The sequence below is a fragment of the Salminus brasiliensis genome, chromosome 1, assembly GCF_030463535.1.
Source record: "Salminus brasiliensis chromosome 1, fSalBra1.hap2, whole genome shotgun sequence".
Classification (NCBI taxonomy): domain Eukaryota; kingdom Metazoa; phylum Chordata; class Actinopteri; order Characiformes; family Bryconidae; genus Salminus; species Salminus brasiliensis.
Genome location: NC_132878.1, coordinates 25,817,425 through 25,824,924, shown reverse-complemented (window position 1 = coordinate 25,824,924; position 7,500 = coordinate 25,817,425). Strand labels below are relative to the sequence as shown.

Genomic DNA, 7,500 nt, shown 5'->3' with positions numbered 1-7,500 from the left:
GTTCTGAGGCAGGCAGATGGAGTGTGTGTGCATTTCTGTGTGTGTGTGTGGGGGGGGGGGGTGGGGTGGGGGGATCCATATCCTGAGGGAGCTGATCTGCAGGCCAGACAGATGCCATGACGTGTGTGTGTGTGTGTGATTGGGAAGAAAAATGGAAATAGAATCCCTATGAGTGTGTGAGGTCACATCTATCGAGGAAGCAGAGGAGTGTGTGCACTCTGTCTGCCTGTTGACAGAGATCATGTGTGATTTTGTTGTTGTGTGTAATGCATGTTGTGTAATGTGTGTGTTTTTCCAGTGATGTGTAGGAACTAGTTTCATTTACTGAATTTACGCTTCTGAACCCCAATAAAGTGCTTGTTTTTACTTCACTCAGGATTTTAAAATACTATAAAGATCAAGACAAGTTGAGATGATGGCAAGTCCAAATACAAATACTATCGAGACCAAGACTAAATTGAGACCAAGGCAAGTCTAACTACAAATACTATCAAGACCAGAACAAGTTGAGACCAAGGCAGGTCTGAGGGCTATTACTATAAAGTCCAATACAATAGAAAAACATTTCTAGACTTGACTCTAGTACTATAGCACTAGTTCACAAAACTACAGTATGATAATGCTTCTGAATTCTGCTGGAGTTCATTTATAAGAACATGAATCTACATCTTCTTAGTTCCATTTTAGTCTAGTCTAAATTTTAGTTCCTAATTCTTCTTCAGGGTTTAGTTTTATTCTGTTGGGTTGTTTTTAGCTCTTGGGAGTACTTCAGAAAGCAGGCTTTCTCCGTTTAGCCGGATAACCTGTCCAACTTGCCTGTCTAATTGGGGAAGAGCTGAGGCACATTTCTATTGAACAAACTTTGGGTTTTGATTTTAGGTTTACATAATCTGGCTAACTAAGAAAGCCTGCTTTCTGGAATACCCCCTAGCCTGCTATACTGTTGCTCACATCTCCCAGCACTCAGTAAGTGGTTAGACCTCAGTCTTCTTTACCTTCTTTCTCCTTCCACTTGAGTCATTGTTTCACTAAACTAATAACAATTTCATTGGAGGGTGATTTTATGCTGCTGTAATTACCTCTGCTCTTCTCTCTGTAGGTGCTGGTATGCAAATGAGTGTATAGAAATGTAAAGTCATCCATATGTGTGTATGTGTGTGTGTAGGGTAGGTTCCTCTGTCCCCTCGCTTTCCCATGCTCTTGCCACGCTTGTGTCACCCCTCAAGGGACCTCCACCCCCTACAGGCCAGAAATCACAGTCACTACCCATCTGCTGCTCACACACACACACACATCTACACACAAACAGACTAAATGCTAGACACCCAGTACAGTGGCAGAGGAAACGCACCCAAGAAATTGACCCAGCACACACACAGCATCCTGTATGGGTGGTCAAATTCACCTCACAACAGGGTCTCCAATCATGACAATAATAAGAATGAACATAATATATGCTCAAACACTTAAGTTATTGTTATTATTATTATTATTATTATTATTATTAATATTATTATTGTTGTTGTTGTTATGTTACTGTGGGGGGGGGTATATTGTGATATATCATTACTTTTGTGCAAATACCACTACTAACAAATAACATTACTACTACTACTACTACTACTACTAATAATAATAATAATAAATAGTAGTAATAGTAGTAATAGCACTTCCCTTAAAGTTTGTTCATGACAGGCTTATACTGTGTTTTGTTATTTTTGTATTAACAACTACATGTAACACTTAACTACAAAAGCAATAATAATAATTATACAGAAAAAATACACAATAATTACAGAAATAGTTAGTTATTTTTATTGTTTTTATTAATGTTAATGTACATGATAAAAATAATGAAGAAGTATTATATGTAGAATAATTATTAGAAATGGTAAATGTGTGTGTGTGGGGGGGTGCGTGTGCTGATTCTGGTGTTTATGTTTTTAGAGCAGTATTAAAGAGATCATAGAGGCACGCTTCACTCATTATAATGACAATACAGCACGGAGGCCAACTCAGGATAAGAACCATCTCTAGCACACATACACACACACACACACACACTTATTTTTCTGCATTTAACTGGCTCAAACCCAAATCTTCAGCCTGCTTTAAGAAGCTGTAAGAAGTCTGTGTTTTAGAGAGTAAATTATTCACTAACGTGGAGTCTTTCCATCACATACTGCACTAGGCACTTCTTTCTCTTGGGCTGACCAGTTGTGTATGTTAAATTTCTGACATTTGAGTAGTGTATGTGTTCTTAGCACTGAGGCAGAGTGTGATTGGGACAACATTGGTCTAATTCTTTCTTCCTGCTACGTAGGCCCATAGTTTTAAGTTAAGTTTTTGATATTGTAAAAATGTTGAAACATTAGTGACGGTGTATTTATCTGGTTTTCTATGGGCTCTGCAGCTCAGACTTTTAAACTTTCATCTAAGGATAAAAATAATAATGATAATGATCAGTCATACAGATATTACCATACAACAGTATGTCATTTCAGGCCAGTGTTTGACGAGTCATCAGTAAAGCATGTCCTAGCAGTTGTGCTGAAATCAAATATGCTGTGGTAATTACATGTGCATGTGCGTGTGTGTGTATGTGTGCGCATGTGTGTCGTTAATAGGGGAGCGTCCAGTCGCAGGAACAGATGCTGTATGGGCCGGGCGTTCAGGAGGCGGACAATAGTTGACCATGTGCTGCCTATTATCATACAGCTGTGCGCGTGGACCCTGACAAAAGCACACACACGATCCACCCCTCTACCAACCCCCAACACAGTCTGTGCTTCACCACCCCCCGAAAAGCCACACCACAAAAGACTACCCTGCACACACACACACACACATACACACACACAAAGAGCAGATGAGGCCGAAGCACGCGCCGGGGTAATTACTCCAGCCAAATTGAATGGGATAGTGGGTGGAGCCACTTACCTCACACTTACCCACCCCCATCTCTCTTCTTTCTTTCTTTCTTTCTTTCTTTCAGCATTTCTTCTTCCGGTTAGAGAACAGAGGAAGACTTTAGACTTCAACTTCAGAGAACAAATAGCTCACTGGCACAGGCAGGTCATTATACTCCTAGCCACAATTAGCATTTAGCAGTGATGCTAATTAAAACAAAATAAGAAAAAGAACTGAAAAAAGGCTCATTTTAATTGACCTTTGTTGGACTGGGCAGTAGCCTGAACATGCAAAGCTGTACTACTAAACTGGATCTACTTTTAATAGTGCATGCTAGTTAGTTAGTTGGTGATATTGTTAGTTTGTCAGTAGGTTTTTAGGTACTGGCAGCCAAATAGTGGCTCAAAATATGTGTATTGCACTTATTTTGTAATAATCACTGATACACACCACAAAATCTAATGACAACACAAAAAACACACATGAAAAGTGTATGTCAGTGTTGTGTATGTCCTCTGTCCTCGATGGCCACCACACTCTCTTATATTTACTGAATATTCTCTTAAAATGGTCTAGATGAACAGCCTCCCAAGCATTTGTCCATTTTCCACATACATACCTCTCACAGTGGTCGGGTTTTACTTTTCTACACGTTTCCCAACCCAGGCCCACAAGCTCTCAATTGCTGTGACATCACCTGAGCTTCCTTACACCGTACACCCACTCATCCTTTGGTGAACAGTGAGGGTTTCACATTGTCTTGTTTGCAGATCAAGTCATTGCTTGGGTTTATTCACTAAATAATAATAAAAAGAGATCCTTCAAACACATCCACCATTGCATACAGTGAGAAGAAAGTATTGAGATCATGTAGGAAAGCGGTCAGTGCCCGGCCATTTGGTACTGTGGAGTTTCAGTGTCAGTCCTTAAGCTGAATATGAGGCTAAAGTATAAGATTATTGTATATCAAAACAGACAATGTTAATCAAAGCTGGGTAATGTTAGCATTTGCTTACATTTCCTTTCCTTATGTCAGTACTTGCGCTCATCACTGCATGTGCCCTCTCCTCTCGCCCCTCCTTTGCACCCTGATTGTGACATCATAGCAGGGGGCTGGGCAGTGGGGGTATATAAACCTGCCCCATTCAGTTCTGGCTCAAGACTAAAGAAGCAAGAGCAACGTGAAGAGGACATCAGAGCACAGAGGGGGCTGGACGTTTGGATACTGACTACCTCAGTTGGAGCTACACGGATGTTTTAAAGGAGCTTTCAGTGGAACTGTGGGATTACACATCGGATGACGTTGTTTTGGCTCAGGACCTGAGGAGATATGGCTAATGTAGCTCTGTGTTGCCTCCTGCCTCTCTGGCTACTGCATCTGGTCAGTTCAACAGGGATGCTTGCTTCTATTCAGATTTTTAGAAAAGGGATAGGACGTCTGCGCTGCAGTTATTGGTGTTTTAGTAACTAGATACAACACATCAACTTATTAAAGTGTCTGAAAATGTCATATTGGTTTACATTGTATTGTAAAATAAGCTTAATAAATTTGCTTCATTAGATACTATAAAATATTGGTATATGTATATAGTAATACTAATAATATTAATATAGTATATATATACTGTAAAAAAGTACATGTTGTATTCCTATGTCTTGTGTCATTTATGCATACACAAACTGTACTATTGTCAAAGTTCATTTTAAGAATCAGTGATACATTGTACTGCAGAAATGTATTAGATAATGATTACATAATAATACTGTTGTGCTAAAATATTATATTATGAATTGTACTTTTACCTTTTTATTTATTTATTTATTTCTAATGTTTTCTTTAGCCATTTTATGTCTCTTCTCACATGTGCAATGCTCTGTCTTATCATTAGGTGGCGTCCTCAGGCGTGTTTGAGCTTAAGGTTCATGCGTTTAGCACGACGCGTCGCTTCTGCAGGCGGCCTCGTGACTGCAACATCTTCTTCCGCATTTGCCTAAAGCACTCTGAAGATGTCATTTCCGCCGATCCTCCATGCACCTTTGGGACAGGACAGACAGGCGTGATGAGGGCTGAACACAGCGCCATCGCCAATAGTGCCGCCATCCGTGTGCCTTTTCACTTCAAGTGGCCGGTATGATGACTCACCCACCTCAAATTTCATTTCAGTACCGAAATCTCATCAATACGACAAAACACAGATGAAAATGTTCACCTGGCACGTTAATAAACAAATTCCAAATTCAAACTCCCATATATAGCTTCTTATAGGTTCTAACCAATCACAGTCTGCATTACAGTCGGACAAAAACAAGCAGTGAAATCATAAATTAATAGAAAGCAAGGGCACACAGTGTCATTGATGTGAAGCACCACTCTGAATAATAATAGCAACCCCTTATGGAGAATCATCAGCCTGCTAAACATGAGTGAGTGAGAGAGTCAGTTATAAGCCTGATCTATCAGGAACCTTTCATAGAAAAATCTAAAACACTTGGCATAATTGATTAGCTTTATAGTTGTAGTCTATATGTTTTATTCAGTTCCACCCATTCATCTTTTGTGTAATGCACTTCTCATTTCAGGGAACATTTTCTCTGATCATTGAAGCATGGAATGCAGAGTCGCCCAAGGAGCATCCTGACCACACAGGTGGGCAATCTCATTTTCTCCACAGTGCTCTTTACAGCAAGGACTTATTCTGTGTTTGGGGTTCTGACCCAGTAACTCATATTCACTCTTAAACGTTCTGGCTCAGGTACATGTTTCTAGGAGTTTAAAGGCTTGAAGGTTCTCATTCACGATACAATAATACCTGTTCCCTAAAAAACTGAAATCCACTAAAATGGTCCTTAGGGGTCACTGTGTACCCAAACATTATGCATCACCGTGGTTTTAAAAGTGTGTGTATCTTTTACAGAGAACCAGAATAACCTGATAAGTCGTTTGGCGACACGCCGGCGTTTGGCCATCGGTGAGGACTGGTCCCAGGACGTCCATTTTGGAGAACAGAGTGAACTGCGCTACTCCTACCACGTTTTCTGCGATGAGTTTTATTATGGAGATGCGTGCTCTGACTACTGCCGGCCTCGGGACGACACACTGGGCCACTACACCTGCGACGAAAATGGGAACAAAGAGTGTCTAGAGGGCTGGCAGGGGGACTACTGTTCTGACCGTGAGTAAACACCTGCTACTCTACTTCAGCACTGGACAGAGAAATGAGTCTAAAGGTCCCTGAACTGTAACAGGACCTGCACTGCAGGCCAAAAGACAGGAAGTAGGGCTAACTTTGTAATGTGATTGGTAATAGAAATACATACAGTGTATGTATACAAAATATAGCACTATCATTGAACACGTTTTCACGTGTATGCAGCATAGATATTGCCTGAAGACTCTTTTGACCTGTGCATGGACCTGTGAGGGCCAATTTGGCTGACTTGTACTGGTATTTTAGAGATTCTGTGTATTTGTGTTTAAATGTGTGTATGTGTGTGTGTCTGTCTCTGTGTGTGTCAGATGGCCAAGTCTGCATAGTCTGCAAAGGATCTTGTGTCTGGTCCTGTCTTTGTGAGTGTGTGTTTCTGTGAGTGAATGACTTTCTTGTCAGTGACTGAGAGCATGTATGTGTATATGAGTGTGTTGAAATCTGAACCGCAGCTCTGAATCTTATCTACCTTAAACATCAGCTTTGGAATTGAGTCTGTGTGTATGTGTGTGTATTTCATCTAGTGTGTATGTAAAGATGAGGGTGTGGGGTAAAATTTGAGTGTGTGTGTGTGTGTGCAGGAAGCTCGTTGAGTTCTTTTGTTCACCTAAACAATAGGAGCAGAGCATAGGACTCACTGAACACATGCTGGAGACTCGTTTGGCGTGTGTGTGTGTGTGTGTGTGTGTGTGTGTGTGTGATCACAGACACAAAAGCCTGTCAGCTCACCAGCTGCCGGTCTCAGCACTTAACACTCCCATTCATCTGCTCTTATACACTAGGGGCGTGGCGTGTGTGTGTGTGTGTGTGTGTGTGTGTATTTGTGAGGGAGAGTGTGTTCGTTTTTGTATAATTTTAAGGTTCAGTATGCACTGATTTTCTACCAGCAACTACTTTGTAAAGTGTACAAATTTACACACACACACACACACACACATCACATAGACATTTATATATGTATATATAATGTTTGCATATGTGTTTGTGTGTATATATATATATATATATATATATATATATATATATATATATACGTATCATATGTAGTACATGTGGTTATAATATTATTGCATATAGGTATTTACAGATACATAATATATGTGGGTGATATTATTATGTATAGATACTTATCCCCCCTAGTTTGTGTGTGTGTCTCTATAACCCCTCTGCCTCTCTCCTTCTACAGCCATCTGCTCAGCCGACTGCAGCGATCGCCACGGTTACTGTGAGTCTCCTGGGGAGTGTAAGTGTCGTCTGGGCTGGCAGGGCCCTTCCTGCAGTGAGTGTGTGAGGCACCCAGGCTGTCTCCATGGCACCTGCACGCAGCCATGGCAGTGTGTGTGCAAGGAGGGCTGGGGTGGACTCTTCTGCAACCAGGACCTGA

General features: G+C 40.9%; 1 protein-coding gene across 1 annotated transcript in view; it reads left to right on the top strand.

Annotated features, from left to right (window-relative positions):
* The first annotated feature begins 4,240 nt into the window (after nt 1–4,240).
* Nucleotides 4,241–7,500, top strand: part of dlb (deltaB) — a 7,209-nt gene continuing 3,949 nt past the window's right edge. The window contains exons 1-5 of the mRNA XM_072674985.1: nt 4,241–4,291; nt 4,800–5,039; nt 5,491–5,557; nt 5,826–6,083; nt 7,303–7,500. The exon at nt 7,303–7,500 is cut by the window's right edge and continues 164 nt beyond it. Of these exons, the coding sequence (XP_072531086.1) occupies nt 4,241–4,291; nt 4,800–5,039; nt 5,491–5,557; nt 5,826–6,083; nt 7,303–7,500 (814 nt within the window). The remainder of the gene's footprint in view (nt 4,292–4,799; nt 5,040–5,490; nt 5,558–5,825; nt 6,084–7,302) is intronic.